This window comes from Sciurus vulgaris (assembly GCF_902686455.1).
Source record: "Sciurus vulgaris genome assembly, chromosome: 15".
In the NCBI taxonomy this organism is placed as follows: domain Eukaryota; kingdom Metazoa; phylum Chordata; class Mammalia; order Rodentia; family Sciuridae; genus Sciurus; species Sciurus vulgaris.
Genome location: NC_136476.1, coordinates 19,986,351 through 20,006,330, shown reverse-complemented (window position 1 = coordinate 20,006,330; position 19,980 = coordinate 19,986,351). Strand labels below are relative to the sequence as shown.

General features: G+C 38.4%; 1 protein-coding gene and 1 pseudogene across 6 annotated transcripts in view; one reads left to right on the top strand and one right to left on the bottom strand.

The window, feature by feature from the left end:
* KANK1 (KN motif and ankyrin repeat domains 1) overlaps positions 1-19,980 on the bottom strand; it is a 205,286-nt gene that overhangs the window by 57,008 nt on the left and 128,298 nt on the right. For all 5 annotated transcript variants that reach the window (XM_079112018.1, XM_079112023.1, XM_079112019.1 and 2 more), the window contains one exon: positions 915-1,034. In XM_079112018.1, the coding sequence (XP_078968144.1) occupies positions 915-951 (37 nt within the window). In that variant the 5' untranslated portion in view covers positions 952-1,034. The remainder of the gene's footprint in view (positions 1-914; positions 1,035-19,980) is intronic.
* On the top strand, positions 8,038-14,245 carry LOC306644942 (adenylate kinase isoenzyme 6-like; annotated as a pseudogene). The gene is made up of 2 exons: positions 8,038-8,148; positions 9,129-14,245. The product of its transcript is annotated as an adenylate kinase isoenzyme 6-like (transcript).

Here is a 19,980-nt window from a genome sequence, read left to right as displayed (position 1 = left end):
CATAAGCAATACTGAGTATTCATCCTATAGTTTGAATATAATATAATATAAATTTTCTATAACATAACTAATGTAAGAACTGGAATACAGGTCTGTATGAGTCTATGTGGCTTGTATATTACTTTCTGGGAGTCACTTTACAGAATAACCCAGCTCTTCCCCTCTTCTAATTATCATCATCATCATCATCATCATCAACAACAACATAGTAGGAATTGTTTTCAGCATCCAAATGTATTTCTCCTCTCCTCCTTCAATTCCTTAGACATAAGCACAAGTATATGTTATACTTGCATTAGCATTCAGGATTTTACATTTTCCTTTCAACACTTCAAAAGAATTGACTTAGGTGAATAATTTACCTGATTTCAGTATATAAAATCTAAAGATAAACACAAATATTCTAAGAGATTAAATAAGGAACAATAAAACTTCAATAAATAAAAAATTGCTCGGAAATCCTACTTTTATCAAGTCAATTTGCTATTATCTATTCATTTTTTAAAAGAAATTATTTTGAGCAAAGACATCATTTAAAACACAGAGAAAGAAAAAGGAAAAGAAAGGTGATGGTGGATTTTTTAAAAATTGAAGGGAGGGGTTGGGGATATAGCTCAGTTGGTAGAGTGCCTGCCTTGCAAGTACAAGGCCCTGGGTTCAAATCCCCAGCACTGCAAAAAAAAAAAAAAATCAAAGAGAGATTAGTACAGGAAAAGGATCAAGGGGTGGAAGGTGGGGAAGGAAGGGGGACATGCTAGGGAGTGATATTGGCCAAATTATATAGTTTTATTATGTGCATGCACAAATATGTAACAAAAAATCCCATCAATATGTACAACTATAATGCAACAATGAAAAAATGTGGGGAAACACACACACATACACTTTCTACCCCCACCACCAGAGCCAGTTACCTGAGGAACAGCCGTTAACCTTTGTGGTATGAGCCATGCTGGCTTGAATCCAAGGACAGACCCAGAAAGGAGCAAGGAGTCATGCAAATTTTATACATCAAGTTCCCAAAGGCATTCGACCTGAAACAATAAAGACACCCCATCAAAATGGATCATTTAAAAATATGTACAACACTAAATCTTAGTATTCTGTTTACAAAGAAGACTGCTGACAGAGAAAGCAGATTGGAATTGGGGAGAGAGACTGAGGATCCAGGTAGCAACTGCACTGGACGTGGACACTCAGAATTGAGACCAGGGCTAGGAATTGAAACATCTCCAAACACAATACTCTTGTGGGAATCAAGAGTAGTTCTCCAGAAACTGGCGAAGGTGGTCTTCGAATGCAAAGGATTGCGCAACCGTGCCATTCCACAAACTATTCTGCAAACTATTTTGGTTTTAAAGCTTTTCTTCCTTTCCAAAATGTTGGCCTGGCAGTTCCATTTATGTAACTGCAATTTCAAACCAGTTCTTGCCCCGGATGTTAATGTTTTTTTTAAAAAGGTAACTTTGCACAAATTTTTTTGACATGTATCAAGTCTTTTCTCCCAAGCCCACCTTTCCTCCATGCTGGCCCCTCTCTAAAACACAAATCGGATTCAGTCAGTTACCCTCTTAGAAACAAAACACAATTCAAAACCTTCCATTGTCCTGTGGGATAAACTTCAGATGATGTAACGGGGCACACAGTTTTGAAACATTAAACTCCATATGGGGCAACATATTTCTTATTTTATATTGATTTTCTATTTTAAAGTTAGCTGAGATCACTATGAGACATATTACAATCACAAAATTTGAAACAAAAAAGAATAGAGTATTACTCCAACATTTCCTTTCTGAAATGCTTTCTGAGAGCAGAAAAAAAGCAAACAACAGTAAACATAGAAACATACCATTTCTAATGTGACCAAATTCTAACTTTAGACCCACAAAACCAGAAGAAACTAAGCTAAACAAACCTCAAGTGGATACTTATAATGTCAACTGAACTTCTGATCTGAGAGAACATTCTCCTTTGGTATTTTAGGACTGACATTTCATTTAGCATGATATTCTTTAGTTTTTTCCTTTTACCAGCAAATGCCATAGTTTTATTCTTTATGGCTAATATTCCATTGTGTATATATACCACATTTTCTTTATCCATTCATCTGTTGTCAAGCACCTAGGCTGGTTCCATAGCTTGGCTATTGTGAATTGAGCTGCTATAAACATTGAAGAAGTTGATTGGATTAAGCAAAGGGGAATGAAGGGAAGGGAGAAGAGATGGGAATAGGGAAGACAGGAGAATGAATCAGACATATCTTTCCTATCCACATACTTGAATATATGACCAGTGTAACTCCACATCATGCACAACCACAATAATGGAATCCTAGTTGGAACAAGTTATACTTCTTCTATGTATGTATAATATGTCAAAGTATATTCTACCGGGCTGGGGTTGTGGCTCAGTGGTAGAGTGCTCGCCTAGCATGTGTGATGAACTGGGTTTAATCCTCAGTGCCACATGAGAATAAAAATAAAATAAAGGTATTGTGTCTATATACTACTAAAAAAATTTTTAAACTTAGTTATGTAAAAAAAATTTTTTTAAAAGTCAATGTAGAAGCCCACATGACCTCCCAATAAGAAAAGGATGCCAAAATAATCCTAATGTAGCACTAAAATTATGCAAGAATTTATAATAGTCTGGTAAAATACTCAAAATATGTTGACTTAAAAAGATAATGATAACAACCCTGATAATGCGGATGACAGCTTACATGCTTATTGCTGTTACTAAAAACTAAAATGTCACCCACTCTAAGGTGCATCATTATTTTAAGTACCACTGATTTTAAAAAGATGCCATCAATCAAATCCTAAAACGAATTGTTAAAAATGTTTGCATAAATTTACACATTAATTAAAACAACTGCAAGTGAATGAACCAAAATGTTCACTGTTGTTGGCCTTGGGTGATGATGTAGATGATTTTGTGCTCCTTTACTCCTTCTTTAATAATAATTATTAAAAATAAATATCTATACCCATCTTGTCAATTTTAGTTTTATTTGCTCTAAAACCATCATCAGAGAAAGGAAAAAGTATCTTAATATTTGAGCAAAGGGAAACTACCCGATCATAATGGAGATTACAAGAGGTCAGGGATGTTTGTAAATAAAAAGGAAGAAAACAGACACGACTGTTGGCTTTGATCACAGTTGGTGAGACCTTGCTGTTTAGCTAGTGAAACTGTCCTGACTGTTGAAACAGACTTGTACCACAGCTCAAAGCTAACCACTACGAGAGCAGCATAGTGCAAATTCAAAAGGACTCCTCCTTTATTTTGGTTGAAAGGCTGCTCTGACAAGTATGCTTCCCTGCTCGATTTGTCCAGCCACAGTGACCAGTGTCACTGACCAGTGTTCACTCCCTGCTGGTCCCCAGTTTCTGGCTGGCAACGCCATTACAGGATGGTTCTAATTTCTGTAAGGCAACATTCCCAGGGAAACAGAGGCACTGGTTCAGGTCCACAGCATTGAGCTTGGCTAGCAATAATTCCTATGTACAGAGGTGGCTGAATTAAGGGCAGGCTTTAGGGACTGTATGGACGTTCTCTCTCCAAAATACGAAAGTCTATCAATGTCTGATAAATACGGCTTTAAAATAAAATGTGGGAACTGGGAAGATTAGAGGGAGAGGAGTAGGCAAGAGAGGGGTGAAGAAAAAAAGCCCAGCTTCTGCATTATTCAATTAACTGTACCTCTAAAAGCCAACGACAACCAAAACCTCAACTCAAACCTGTTTACTGGCCTCTTGCTAGCCTGTGTGTTTGCAATCTTGCTTCACAATGGCTTGTAAATACCACCATTTAAACTCTGGAGGGCAAACGAAAGACAAGAAGAGACAAGCTACATGTGTTATGGGTGAATGAAGTATGTATTAAGGTCTGGAAGGAGATATGCCCAGAATCTTCCTAGTGAAGATTCATCAACTTTGGCCTAAGGTTCTCTCCTGTTCCTGAACACCTCTTTCACTTGGCAGAAGATCTTTACCTCAGATCTGAACTGGTCTCTCCCATCCTCCCCCGAACTAAACAACAAAATCAAAAGGAGGAGGAAGCCTAAAATTAGACACTACAAGCATATCACTGGTAAAATAAAAGGACCCTATCACCAGCACAGGATCTAGTGTGTGTGCAGAGAACAGTTGTATATTGTCTATTGATTTTTTTTTTTTTTTTTTTTTACAGTTATTGTTCATGTCTGACAGGTGGCCTCAAATTGTGAGGACTTGTTCTTAATGATATGCAGATTCTCATGTCAGTGCATTGTTCAAACCAGAAAAGGCTTGGCCACGGTCCATTTCTTTGTTACAGATCAATAAACTGTCTCTTCTCTCTCTTGGAGGAGAGTGTAAACCAGTAAATCTTAAGTGGTACAATGGTGGCTTAGTTCTGCTAGCTGAGGAAAAAAACAAAACAACAAAACATTTCTTTGGAAGGATTTAGGAAAAAAAATATCAATAGAGAAAATCGAGAATAATCTTCTTATTTATTTCAAGAGACTAAATGGCCTTGAAGAACATTTTCACAGCTCCCCAACTATGGTATAGCAAATACAAACACTGTATGAATTGATCCCATACTTTACATTAGTTGAAATAAAATCATGAAAAGCAGCTCACTAGGTTTTGGGTTTTTTTGTTTTGTTTTGTTTTATTTTGGTTTTTTTTCCTCCCTAAGAACACACCAATGAAAACAGTAGTTGGAGTAAACCAGATTTGATATATATTCTGGGCTAGCACTGTTAAACAATCCAGTGCCATGATATTGGTTAGGATCATGATAATGATGACGATGATCCTGATAATAATGCTGATGACAGCATGCAGAGTTGATCTCTTACTATGATTAGCTACTGAAATCTAAAATGTCACAAACTGTAAGGTGAACTATATTTTAAGTACCAATTTTAAAAAAATTATCACCAATTAAATGATATAAAATGCTTATTAAAAATTAGACTGGGGCTGGGAGCGCAGCTCAGTGGTAGAGCGTGTGCTTATTAGCAAGTGAAAGGCCCTGGGTTCAATCCCCAGCACTTAAAAATATATATATTAAGTGTAAGACACACCTCATTTCCTAAAGTCTCAAAAATATGCACCTTAGAAATGATGAGATTATGTTACACTCTAAGGCACTTTTTAGCAAATTTAACAGTTATGACCTTGTTTAAAACTTACAATAACCCGGCAAAATACTAAAAGCCCTTCTCCCCATTTTATAAAAAGGTAACTAAGGTGCAAGGAGGCTTGGAATTTGCCATGCTCACAATAGCTAGTATAACAGAGCGGACGATTTAGGTTCAGTAACTCGACCGAGTCCAGGCCTCAGCCCTACAGTTTCGTCAGTCAGAGTGAGAGCACTATGGTTTTAACCAGAGATCTTACATGCACAAATGAGTGACATCCCCTTCAAGGTAGCCGCTGCAGGGATGCATATGCTTACTGCAAGGATGCTCTGCTCAAACCGCTCGAGGATATAAAGATGCTCTGCTCAAATCACTTGAGACAATGTCTCAGAATTTTCTGAAATAAGTTTTTAAAGCAACTGTATTTGTAATCTTATCTTAAACCATGTTTAAGAGCCTGAGGAGGTACTTATGCAGAAAATCTGTCTCGGGACTTACCCCTCATCCCCTATTCTAGACTGTACATGGAATTTGCTTCGTTTTCAACAATGTCAACAAATGACATTCATATAAAGTCTTTCAAAAAAGTTTTTTTCAATGGGGTGGGGGGGGAGGCATTCTGACTACTAAGGACAAGTGGAAGGCTCCAATGGGATGGCAGGAGTTTAAAAAATTGATAGAGGTAGGGCGGTTGGAATAAGTACCTAGTCATCCAACAACAATCACGAAAGCAGCAGCTTTTGATGAGAAAGTTCTAGAATCTCTTTTACATATATTTTCTTCACCTAATAAAATTAAGAAAGCAATAATTAACTTTGCCTAAAATCTGGAAAAGACAGAACATGCAAAAAAATTAATTTTGCAGCCTGAACATAACCACTGTTATTAATGGAGACAAATTTCTTTTCAATATTTTACATGACTATGTGAATATTTTAATTAATTGCCTTACTAAATTTCTAAGAGTTTGCTCTAGGCACTATTAAGTTTCCATTTTGGAGGCATAAGACAGATAAAGCATTTTACCTTCCCCATAGATTCACACACTCTTGCTAGAGGCACACAGACTCTTCTAAAGAGAAAACACTAGACCAGTGTGTGTACAGTTCAATTACAATCCATAGTCTTATTTTGCCAAAAATGGGTGGAAGTGGTCAGAAAAAAAATAAGAGACTAGTTGGCTTATGAATTTAAAAAATGAGTATTTTTCAGGGCACGAAAGGCAAAAGGCATTCTAGAAAGGAATGGCCCCTGCAAAGACCAGACAGAGAAGGTGCAGGGCAATTAGATGCTGAGGCTGGAGAATGAGGTGAACTGCCTGAGGCAAAGATGATACAGAGCTACTGGTGCCAAAGAGGAACTTAAGGGAACTTGAGCCTGGAAAAACAAAACTAAAAAACACAAGGACACAGGGCTGGGATTGTAGCTCAGTGGTGGAGCACTTGCCTAGTATGCGTGAGGCACAGTGTTCCATCCTTGGCACCACATAAAAGAATAGTTAAAACACACACACACACACACACACACACGTACACAAACACAAGTATCTTTTTTTTTTTTTTTTTTTTTCGGTACTGGGAAATGAACTCAGGGCTTTGTGCTTTGCAAGGCAAGCACTCTACCAGCTGAGCTATCTCCCCAGCCCCAAATATCTTAATCCTAATTAAAAAATGCAGAGCTGCTGGGGGCACAGCTCAGTGACAGTGCTGCCTAGTATGTGCAAGGCCCTGTATTTGATATCCAGCACAGCAACACACACACACACACACACAAATTCATTTATTCCTTTAAATAAGTCAGTCTTTCCAGAAGATATCCCAAAATCTAATTTATTATAATCAGGTATGATTGTCTACATATTCCTACAGATTATGCAAAGTCAGTTGACAACTTAATTAAAAGTAACAATTAAAATTATGTAGAAGTATAAACTTTGGCCACAGATCATCATCAGATTATCTTCCAGTGATTTCCACCATTGGCTCCTACCACAGTGAGAATGGAGGTAATATTAACTAGCTCTTGGTTGTTTTGTAACCAAATTACCTAACATGACCCACTCTATTTGGCCTTTTCAAATACAGCAGATAATTTTCTTAGTATGAGTGGGGAAGAGGTGGAGGGAAATCTCAAGTATGGATCAAGATCTAAATTAGAATTACCTGGATACTGGCTTTCATTTCTACAGTAGAGAAAAGGCTGGATTTGCCTATTAAAGAAATTGTACACTATGTTTGTCCAAATAGTTTTATTAGGAACTTTATTCCTTGGGAAAACAAAGCTTAAAAAGCCGAAGGAGATATTTTTATCACAGGAACAAATTAAAATGCAGACAATGAAGAGAAAATAGGGAAGAAGTAATAGCAAGTACATTCATTCATTTATTCATTAAATGAATGCTTATTATGTGCCAGATTTTGATTTTGGCACTTAGGATACATCAGTGAACAAAGCAGACATCTGCCTACTCTTTCCTCTAACAGAAGCTAACTAGAGATCTGTGCTTTGGGTCTAAAGAATATTTACATTCATAGCATGCTTAATGGATTGACTGTACTAAAAGTCAATTATTCACTTATCTTGAAAAAAGTATTCATAAGATCTGCCTCTCCCTGCCCCAAAGCAGGCATGGATGTGTCCTACCTCCTCATAGAACCTCACCGCTCATCCACTCTACATTCTGAAAGGACATCAGAATCTCTTCAGGCGTGTGCACAAGGGTTATGCTGCCAGCAAGCAGGATAGAACCATCCTGAAGATTGCAAATGCTTTCGGAGCTGCACCTGGCTCTGCTCCAGTTGGGTGGCGGGGACCCACACAGCTTCCGGAACACTTAATGAGAAGTGACGCTTGCAAAACTTCTTTCCAGGAAATCTTCTATGGTGAAAGTTTATCAGATCATGACAACAGAGGCTGAAAGCCAGCTGCTCTGCTGCAAAAAAGGAGGAGCAATGGATTGCCTGGAGAAGAGCATCCCAATGAAGACTGAAATCACTAAAGTTCCTTTCTCTGTCAGTTACCATCTTTCCAGCTTTGGTTGACTTCAAAGGTCAATAATTGTATGGCTCAGTAGGGTTAAGATGATATAGATTTTATTGATTTGCTTTGGTTCAAGTGCTAAAGGTTTAGGGAAAACAGACCCTAGCAGCAACCTAAGCCTTGATTTTACAAATACAGTCTCATTAGTGAAGTCTTGCTCTTGCTGAGAAAGAATTCCTTCTTGGTTGTAGTTTATGAATTAAATCATCAGTACTTTTGTGTATTCAAACATTAAAGGACAAGAATGTAACAGCACAGTTGTAAGAAAATTAGTTTGATGCAGTTTGAAAGTTTTTTTCTTAATTTCCTATTTTAAAGGGACTGCTTTAGCAAACATTTTCCCTTTAATTCCTCTGGGACTGGATTCTAATGTGGTCTTTCTTCTCAACTCTTAAATTGCTCAATAATGTTATTGGAACTGTCAGCATATAAATGGGGACCAATACCACATTTTTAAACTAAAAATAGTAGGTCTCAAAGTGTAGCCCCCAGAACACTGGCATCAGCATTATCTTGATGGATTTTATAAGAAATGCAAATTCTTGAACCATGGCAGATCTACTGACTCAGGTCTCTGGAGGTGGGGCCCAGCAGTCTGCATTTTAACAACCCTTTGGGTGACTCTGATGTACACCAGAGGTTCTCAAAACCATAAATGAGGGCTGGGGCTGTAGCTCAGTGGTAGAGCACTTGCCTCGCGTGTGTGAGGCACTGGGTCAGATCCTCAGCACCACATAAAAAAAGATATTGTATTCATCTACAACTAAAAAAAAAAAAAAAAATTTAAAAGCCATATATGAGATAAATTAATTGGGGTGGGAGAAATTAAGTTTTAAGATTCCAAGAGCCAGGAATGGCCTCTGATTTTAAGAAAATGATAAAGTGATTTGGAAAACATCCCTCAGGAAGCCTGAGTTTGATCACTTATTAAAAATATATTGACTGGGGCCAGTCGCTCCCCAGTGAGGTAGAGAGAGGGACTTCAGGGGTTGCAAAAACTACACTAGGCAAAAAACTTGCATCAAGATCAAGACAAATATACTAATGTTGGTAATTTAGGCTCAGGAAGGACAGTTATATAAGGCTACGATGAAGAGTATGATTGTCCCATTTTAGATGAAGATAGAGTCCTTGATGAGTTAGAAAATCAAATGAGAGAAGGTGGAGCTATTGTTGATTACCATGGTTGTGATTTCTTCCCTGAACGCTTGTTTCATATAGGTTTTGTGTTGTGAACAGTATTGCACGAAAGAAACAAGGGGTTATGGTGAGAAGAAATTAAGAGATAATATTCAGTGTGAGATTTTTCAAGTTCTTCATGAAGAAGACATACCATCCTACAAAAAAGAAATTATGCATCAACTGCCCAGCAATAAACAAGAAGAATCAGAAGATAATATAAATCAGACCTTGAAATGGATTGAGCAGTGGGTCAAAAAACAACACTTGACTGGCCACCTTATAGTCACTCTTATTGATACCTCTCTGCCCACTTCATAGAAATTGCCCACATCATATCAGTAAATATTATTAAAATCATGTTGCAGGCCTAGCAGGTACATAATGGAAAGGTTTGTGCTTGGGTCTCTTTTTCTCCACATGAAAGCTAAACAATCTCAAATATAATGAATATAATATTAAAAGTAAAAACTGACCTTCAATGCTTCAATTACTAAATAATAAATATTACCAAAGGGGTAGATACCTTTTATACTTATTATATAAGAAAGTACAGATGATTTATTAAAATAAAAAGCATCCAAAAAATATATACTAACTTAACATGCAGTGTGCCACTGACATTGTTGGACAGTACAAAGGTTAACAAAACAGACTGTTCTTCCCTTTTTGAGGTTTACAAGGTCTCGAAAGTGGTATTATCATGGAGAAAGGACACTGGATATTCCAAGAATGGTTATTCATACCCCTCATAGAGGATCTCACCTTACAGATATGATCAGCCCTTCGACTTCATTTAAAATTTATATTTTAAAATTTTCTCTTGTATATAGAAGGGCTCAGTTGTGCTAAACAGGAATTTCCCAGAGTGTCTTGTGTTCTTTTTCCCAAGAACATACCAGTTCCCAACAATTTAAGGTAGACTCAAAAGAGGTCAAATGCGTAGGCCAGGAGGTACTTTATGATTTGCTGCCCAACAGAAGTTTTCACAATGTTAAACTGTGTTACCAGAATAGCATGTGCAGTTCCGCTGAAAATGGTTTTGGGAAAAGCTATAAACAGAGGCTAAATTTAAAGATTTAAAAGGGCAGAACTAAATTAAAACCACAATGAGATGCCACCTCACACCTGTTAGAATGGCCACTATCAAAAAACCAGAAAATAACATGTGTTAGTAACAGGTGGAGAAACTGGAATGTTTGTACAATATTCATGTGGTTGCAAAACGATGCAGCTGCAGCAGAAAACAGTATGGGAGTTTCCCCCGGAATAAGAAATAGAACCGTTGTATGATCCTGCAATCCTACTCCTGGGTACTTATCCAAAATGGGGAACTTGACGAGATATTTGTATTCCCATGTTCACTATGGAATTGTTAGCCAAGTTGTAGATGGTGACCTCAATGTCCACTGACAGATGAGTACAGAAAATGTGGTCTATGCACACAACAGAATGGTACAGGAAATCCTATCCTATGGCTAGGAGAGACCTGTGGACAATACATGTATGCTACAATATGGACAAACCTTGAGGGTGTTAGACAAAGTGAAATAAACTAATCACGGAAAGCTGAACACTGTACAACTCCATTGACACGGGTTATCTAAAGTAACCAAGCTTATAGAAACAAGGTAGAACAGTGGTGTCCTGGGCTGAAGGGAGAAGTAGGGAACTGTACAATGAGTGTAGAGTTTCAGTCCTGCAAGATGAAAAAAAGGATTTCAGATGAAAAAGTCCAGGGATCTATTATACAACAGTGCATACATGGTTAACAATCAGCCCTGTAATGTACGCTTAAAAATTGAAAGTAAATTTATGTGTTTTTAAACACAACAATAAGGGGCAGTCTAGCATCCACTGTGCCCAAGTCACACTTTCAAGGTCAAACTGTCCTCAAGTCAGGCAGGCAGTTAAGTGACTCTTGAAATGTTGTTTTCTTCTAGTTTAAACAAATCTCACTTAAGCTTTTCCCCTTTTAAATACAGGGACTTAAAATGTTCCCTGCCTTTCTTTTTTTTTTTAATTGTCACTATTTTTACTATTGGGACAAGCAGCTCTTTAAGAGTTCTGCTGATGTTCACCTAACCAAGCTAGGCAAGCAAATTCCAGAGCACAAAGTTTGGGGAAAAGTTGTAACCAGAAGTTAAACTCAAAGATTTAAAAAGGCAGGGAATAGGGGCACTGGACCTGCTGTAGAATTGTCATTTATAAATTGGAAATGGCTGGATGCCTGTACCTGTAACTTGGGAGGCTGAGGCAGGAGGATCACAAGCCTTAACAACTTAATGAGGCCCTAAGCAACTTAGCAAGACACTGTCTCAAGATAAAAAAATAAAAAGGACTAGGGATGTGGCTTAATTGTTAAGCACTCTGGTTTCAATCCCTGGTACTAAAAAAACAAAAATGACTGAAAATTCTGTTTCCTCTTGGCTCCCATTCTACTAAGGGGTGCTTTGAAGAACAGCCATAAAGAGACAGTTTGATCAATGACAGGCCATGCCCAGATGGGAGAGCCTTGCCCCCTGGTCAGCAGGAGGAGCCAGAAGGAGGATCAATGGGCCATCCTCACCAACTTCAAGCAGTCAGAGGCTGTAGTAGTATCCCTCCAAGATTCAATTCCAAAAGCCATCAGCCACTTGCAAACTGTTCAGCTGGGGAAATGTAACCATTTGGGGAAGGGGACCCCACAGCTGCAAGTGAAACACTTCCTCCCCACTCAGAGGCCCTCTTTCTTTCCTCCTTCATAAAGGTTCTGAGGACAGTCTCCTCTCCAGCACAATAGGAAAAGTACAGAGGATGGGATCTAACAGAGGAAAGGCTTCACCCCTGACCCAGGCTGCAAAGGTTCTGCCAAGTCAGAAAGAGGCTGACCCTGTGTTTCAACAAGGCTGGTTCCCAGGGCCAGCAGAATCATCACTGCCAAAGAACTTACTAAAAATGCATATTTCTTTTTCTTCCCCATCTAGGTATGCTTCTAGGAACTGAGCAGGGTCACACGACAAAGCACGAATGGCTAAGGAAGCTATAATTTAAAGTAGAGAATAAATTCTACAGTGCAATGGCTTGTCTGAAAACAAGCAATGCTCCATTGGGTTTAGCCAATAGCAACAATATCTCCCTCAAATCTGATAACACAGCACCAAAACTCTCATCCAAGATTCAGATTCTGTGAGTCTGGCCTGGGGTTGAAATTTATATTTTAACATACATCCCTAAGTTATTTCAGTTATGAGAGAGGCTTGAAAAACATACTGCTTTACAGAATCCTTTTTCTTTTTCTTAGTCAAAGTTTGGTTCTGGATGGATCATGGCAGCAGTACTAGGGAACTTAGTAGAAATGCACATTCCCCAAATCTGCCCTGGACTACTGAATCAGAAAGTCTCCAGGTAAGCTCAGTAGTTCATGTGTTTACAAGCCCATCAGTTGATTTGCATACTACTGCACAAGACCATTCTCCAAACTCTTACATCTTTTAAGATGAAATTACCTACTCTCATACAAACACCCTATTTTTGTTGAGAAGCACAAAGAAATACTGGTGTGGCTTCATCTTGAGCCTGGGCCTGCATCTGTCATGTAAGAGGGCTGTGCTTTTCCAGGGAGCAGGATGAAGGAACATGATGAACACAGTTCAGGGGTGACTATGAAACAGATATGTCGAAAGGAACAGAGTCAACACAGTGCAAAAATAAAAGCAGTTATGCTAGGGAGCTGGTTGCAAAGACAATCTAACAACAGTAAGCAAAGGAAACACTACATCTAATTGATGAGGCATGTTCCTGGTGCCCATCTCTCTTTTCTCTTTCCACAATAATGTTTTGGCAAGAAACCATATTTACCAAACAGATATGAAAACTAGCTCCTAGTTCCATGGGATTCAAAGGCAAGAGAAATATTCGAGAACGTGAGGAGCATAAGACAAAGGACAAAACAGCACTGGAAAACTTGAGAGGGTTCCCAAAACCTCCGAAATCAAACACAAAGGCAGTGGTGTTTTCAGTACACATTAATTGTTCAAGGGAGAAGGTCTGCAACCTTTATTAGATATTGAAAAGATGCCAAACCCAAGGAAGTTCACCCACACAGATAGTGTGGAAGTTGCCCGTACACAGATAGGGATGAAAAATCTCAGAATTTCACGTTCAAGGTATTAAGGAAAAACAATCCTTTTACCTGAGAACCTTCTTCTTCTCTGACCTAGAAAATTGCTGTGAGCTGGATAGGGGTGGGGAGAGAGCAGGAGGGAGAAGAGGGTGAGAGAGGGAGAGAGAGAAAGACACTAACCCCTCAGCAAAGCTTGGAGATAGTAGTGGCAGCATTACATAGCACAGGCGCCTGGGAGGCACATTTTCAGCTCAACTGGGCCTCAACTCACCTTCAGGACTCTGGGAAGTTAAATGCTTGGGGCCTCAGATTTCCTGGCTGAACTGAACAGCTCTAATGACACTTCCAGACCTGACGGAAATTCTGTGAGTGTGTTCTTCTAAATCCTGGGTCCAAAGGGGAATGTGAAGCTCCCTTGGGTTGATGTTGCCTAATAAAGTAAGACCATATGGGATGCTGTGCATGGGTCAGCAAGATTCAGGGCTTGCCTCTCAGAAGCTCCTCTGGTAGAGAGGTAACTAATCAGAGTTTCTATTAGTCAATGCCAGGGACACTCAGATGACTGGGGTTCTTTCTAACTCAGCACCCAGAATGGTTGTGTTCTACCCCTCCCAAATTAAGTGTTCTAGTACCCCTCAAAGTAATAGTAGTAAAAATTTAGCAATAAAGAAAAGCAAATAAGAAAAAGTTAAAAAAAATCAGCTATAATTCCACTACTATTGGCATTGGGGCTGAGGGTGTAGCTCAGTGACAGAGCATTTATACAGCATGTGTGAAATCCTGGGTTCCATCCCCAATGCAGAGGGAAAAAAAAAAAAAAAAAGTATACAGTTTTCCAAGTCTTCCCTGTGCTTACATGCATGGGCTTATTTTTAAATATTACCTTATAACTTTAACACTGTATCATAGCCATCTAAGACAATAATTACTTCTTTTGATGGTTGCATAGTATTTTTTTAAAAATATTTGTTCTGTACTTTATCTGACCTTTATTATTGGATATTTAGATTAGTACCAATGTTTTCACACACAGCACCCTAATGAATATACTTTTCAATATAGCTTCGTGTACTTCTAATAGTTTCCTATAAGTAAATTCCAAGAAGTGGGTTTGTGAGATAAAAAGATGGAGCCTACACATATCAAACAATATGTACAAAGTCATTTTGCCCTCTAGAAAGGAGATATCAATTTATACCCTCACCAAAACCTCACAGGAGAAACAATGAAACAGGCCTCTATTTCTAAGTCTACTGCTTTGAATACAGTAAACGTGTCCTTCAAAATAATCAAAAATTTCTATGTACAATTAAAGGACTTAAGTTTGAATTTAATATAATTCTGGCTACTCAACATGGGATTCTGTTATTCTTCATCCTTGGCTCGGAGCAATTTATGTTAAAAAAACAAAACAAAAACTCAACTCCTGTATGTACTGTGAACATTATTTATGGATAACATTCAATACTCTCATTCACCAGTTTAAGAACCAGAAATTCTTGACTTTGAATGCTTCACTACTCACTGCATTATAAGGGCATTTGACTTAGAACACAGATGTAAATAAACTCCAGACTTATGTCATAGGACCAGAGTGTGTTTTCAGAAAACAGTTTACAAAAAAGTTGCACAAAAGGTACCTTCTGTGATAAGCACTCCTTCTCTTAACAGAGGGTGTTTCCAATGTGTGGGGCTCACTCTGCCCACCCAAACAAGCAGCTGCTTAGGGGAAGAGTTGGTAAACCACAGAAGAAATTTTTAGCTTCTGCTGCCACTGCAAGGTCAGACTCTTCAATTAGTATTACAGAAGCAGATATAAATACAACCCAACAGATGATATAAAGACAAATTTTTTAGAAAATTTGAGGCCACAATGAAGATTCTTGTTTTAAAGGCAGAGAAGAAAGAGGGAAAATATAAAATGTATTTATATTAACACACACATTTTGGAGGTGGTCTTACATAAATAAAACCACATTCTTAAAGACCACACACACACACACTTCACATGCTGCCTTGTATGGTCATAATCTTAGTTGCATGCTTCCACAATCAAAATCCAAATTCTTCCTTTTGCAGATGAGGACTTTTTGTGAAATAGCAGGTTAAACAGCCAGAACAGAGTCACAAAAACTAATTAGTAGTGATCCCAGTGCTTTATTTAGAGGTGTAGAGAGATGCTGGCACATAACCTTTTTCCTATGAGGGAAGCAGGGGAATGGAACTTTCCTCTGTCTGTCTTCCTAGTCTCCTGCCTCTTCCCTTACCCTGCATCCCACAGCCCTTATTAGATATAAAGGAGCCAGTTATTGAAATTTGGTTTCTAATAGTTACCACAGTAAGAACACCAGGCCTCTGCTGGGGAGACCGTAAGATTTTTAGAGACCTGAAGCAATACTCAAGCCCTAGTTGTCAGGAAGGTTCTCTAACTTTTAACACAGCGGCTCCTGACAGTCGGGGGTCCCAGTTGCACCACTTTTAACTTGCCTACGGTGCAACAGTGACATCCAGAGTTGGAGCCAGTTCAAGCACATGTTTCGAGACAATCTGTTACTCAAGTGTGCAGCACAGGATTGGGGGGGGGGGGGGGGGGGGCGTGCACAGGCATCCCCTAGACCTGGCTGGAAACCAGCCCCTATCCCAGACCTACTGAGTTTGAATCTGCATTTCATTAAGAGCATCATATAAAAGGTAAGAAGCACTGTTTTAACAGATCTTTTCACTAGTTTTCCCTTGAGGGAGAGTAAAATGGGGATAGCACTAAAAATGTCCCATTCCATTGATTTTTCTTTATTCACATTTCTTTGGGGCTCCTAAGCACAGAGACCAGCCCTAAACTCCAATATAGCTGTCAACAGAGAAAGGCAGAGTTATGCATTTGTTTTAACTAATCATAACTTGCCTTGAACTTTTTTCCCCAGAAATAGCTGCAAGTGCATATAAAAAAATAGTTTAGTATCCCTTTGGCCTTCATACAAATTTCAGATTAATGCTGGCAGCAAGGACAATTTCATTCTGTAACATTGGGGATTACAAGCAGTCACACAAAATGGCACCTTCCCTTTTGCTATGAAAATACAGGACAGCAGAATTTTGTAACAGGGGAGAGAGGCATGCAGAGACGCTGAACTAGAGGCTAGACCCCTCCCCTCGGCTCATACCAGGGTAGTTGCAGGGAGGAGGCAACAGACCTGTTTTACACCCCCTTGGTTGGCTGACATGGGTGAATGATGGTTCAAAACAGGATCAATACCATCTTCATGCATGTACTCACACAGAATGAAAACCTTGATGGGTTTTCAGGAGGAATGTCAGTCTTCAAGCTCCAACAAGCCATGCTATAGTGAAAACTATTCAAAGTGTCAAAGCTGCTGTTCTGTGCAAGGGTGAACAAACACATGCTTTAGTCTTAACAGTTCATTAGGAAACCTTCTGTGATGTGTAGCTATAATCAGACACTACTGACTTAAATCTGCAAGTTGCATTCCAGGATATTATTGAAGCAAATCCACACTTTGTAAGTCAGTTCACTGGCTAAGGTCAGTTATCACAGATCTTTACAATTCCAGTAATTTGCTTGTACCCCATTTAATTTTCTTCTAAGCCTTGAGCCAGGATGAACAGGTAACTTAAGGTTCAAATCAGGATGCTTTTTGGAGTATTAAAATGCAAAATAAATGGAATGCTAGGATAAAAGGCATAAAGTAGGACTGTCCCAGGCAAACTGGGTCAAGTAATTTCCTTACCTTTAAAGAAGTTTAATTTTTTTTAAATGAAGGGGGAGAGGACTAACAATAAGTAGAAATACTTACAGATTGCTATAAAGGCACTCTAGAAAGCAACTATAAAACAGGCATCTTCTATGGATCCCTATGCAGTGAGACTCAACACATTCTTACTAATGAGATATAATAAAAACACACTGTGGGGGCTTCAGGATGTCAATAATGTCAAGAAGCTGTGCTGCTCCTCAGGGTCATCACCACTTAGTGTAACAGCCAACAACATGATTTCTGGAATGAGAGGCTCCTTGAATGCAAGCTCGCTCTCTCCTCATAACTGCATTCCACAGGTGCACTGTTTCCCCACCTTAACCAGTTTCCTGGATTATCCACATGGTGTCAGGATATGTCCCCCCAGCTTCTATTTTAAACCAAATATGACAAGAGACACATCTTCAGCTTTACAAATTTTTATGATGTTTTCACATGCACCACCTTGGTGAAGCTTCAACACAGCTTTGAGAGATTCTTTTCCCTGAAACACATAAAGAACTGAAACTCAGAAGTGAGGTCGAATGAATGGACATAGTCCAGGAAAAAAAAAAAAAAAAAAGGAATTGCCACACTTCTATTTGTCTTACTTTATGACCCATAGAAGGCAAATCTTGATTTTATATATATCTCCATTTAAAAATATTGAGATGATCCTATTACAGAAAGATAAAAGAAGAAAAGAATTTACTACTCTGTAGTTAATACAGCTTTAAGCTAGAAGAGCACCCAGAAAGGTGGTCCTGAATTGTAGATTAGCTGCCAGTAAGATGCATAAGAAAGTCAAGGGTTATGGGGCTGGAGTTGTAGTTCAGTGGTAGAGTGCTTACTGAACATGTGTGAGGCACTGAGTTCAACTCTCAGCACCACATACAAATAAATAAATAAAGGCATTATGTCCATCTACAACTAAAAATGTATATTTAAAAAAAAAAAAAGAAAGAAAAAAGAAAATGAGCGTTTTAAGCCCTGGATCATCTAGATCCTCTCATTTTCTTTACGATTTCCTTGGACTTCCACATCTCTATGAAAAACTTTCCCTAAACTATCAACTCAAGAGATCTTCTCTTCTCAGATTGGGGTTAATATTTCATATCTCTGCTATATAGAAGTATGGGCCAGAACAAGAAGTAGGGTTGTTTAGTACATTAGAATCTGATTTTTTTTTTTTTTTTTTTTTTTTTTTGAATGGTGGTAGTGGTAGTGCTGGGGATAAAATTGTATTTGCTGTGCTGAATCACTGAGTGAAAAATAGCTTGGCACACCCATGGGGTTGTAGTGAGAACCATGGCTCTCTCAGTGCCTGCCCTCATCTGACACCGTAGATGCACACAACTCTATTAAGAGGTCTCTCCTCAAGGCCACTCCCATAGAGCAAACTAGAATGATTTTTCTTTTTTGAAGAGAGAGATGGGATTAAATATATATACACACACACACACACACACACACACACACACACACACACACACATTTAAATGAAAGAGTATGGACACTACTACAAAACTACTTGTTTTTTATGCTTTTCACTAGTTTGGGATCCAACCGATGCCAAAGATAGCTATGATGGCTTGTTTACATTTCATGAGAAAGCAGAGAAAGAAACCAAAGGGGCATAAAGTGATAGAATCTTAAATTTAAGTTTGCTTATTGTTTACTTCTCATGCCAAATAAAACACAATACAGCATAATGTCCAGAAATACTGTAAGACATCACTATATAATAATGACCTATCTTACCCAGAACTTAGCTATCTAGCGATGGTATCTAGAACACTAATGAGAAGAGAAAATAAATCAATTAACAAAATACAATATCTAAGAGTTTAACTTACACAAATCTACAGCCAAGGCCAGTTTATATGCAGTTCTATTAACTTTGGTCATGTTCTTCTACCCCTATTAGCCTTGGTCAGATTATAAGGCCATGGCTTCAGAAAGGCACAGCATCTCAGAGGCAAACTGCTGAAATAAGGGAACTGATTTTAAAAATGTTTAAAGGAACTGTTGGGGCAAAGAGCTCTGTAAACTGTACAGTTCCTTGAGATACTTATTACAGCAGAATTCCATGCTCATCATCAAGAGTGATGGACCCAGTGTGCTAAGAGATCAGATCATATTCAATACACATTGTTTAGGAAAATCTAAGAACCCAATCAGTTCCAGAAAGTTTTCAAAACAAAATAAAAGTGAGAAGAATAGAGAAGATATAATTCAAGGGCCAAACCTTGTGCCAAAGGGAAAGGTTGACTATCCAGAAGAACTTATTCCTGATGGAGAAGTATCATCTGTTTTTAAGTATTTTTTTTTTTTTTTCCCTTCTATCTCCTTGTGCCTGGTGTTAACCATATTCTCCAAAGGTCTTCATGACTGTCAACGGGTATCCTAAAGAACTTGGAAAAACTCATAGAAAAGTAAGTGTGGTGCAGTAACCTCCACAGGTGTCTGCTCTGGCTGAACTGTGTGGGGCTCAGACCTCCCACGATTCCTGAACACAGCCTAGACCCATGGGCCACACATGTAAGCATAAATGTTTGTTGAAATAAATCTTTTAATTTTGGCATCAAATTATAGAAACAATTTCTGAACCATTTACCTTGTTTTCATTGTACAGATCAATGCATATATATTAATTTTTTAAACATTAGAGATTTCATTTATTAAAAATATAAATTCTCTTATGTTAGGGAGATCTGAGCAGCTGTATGGGGTGGGGCATCAGGCAGCACGCTTGCGCCAAAGAACAA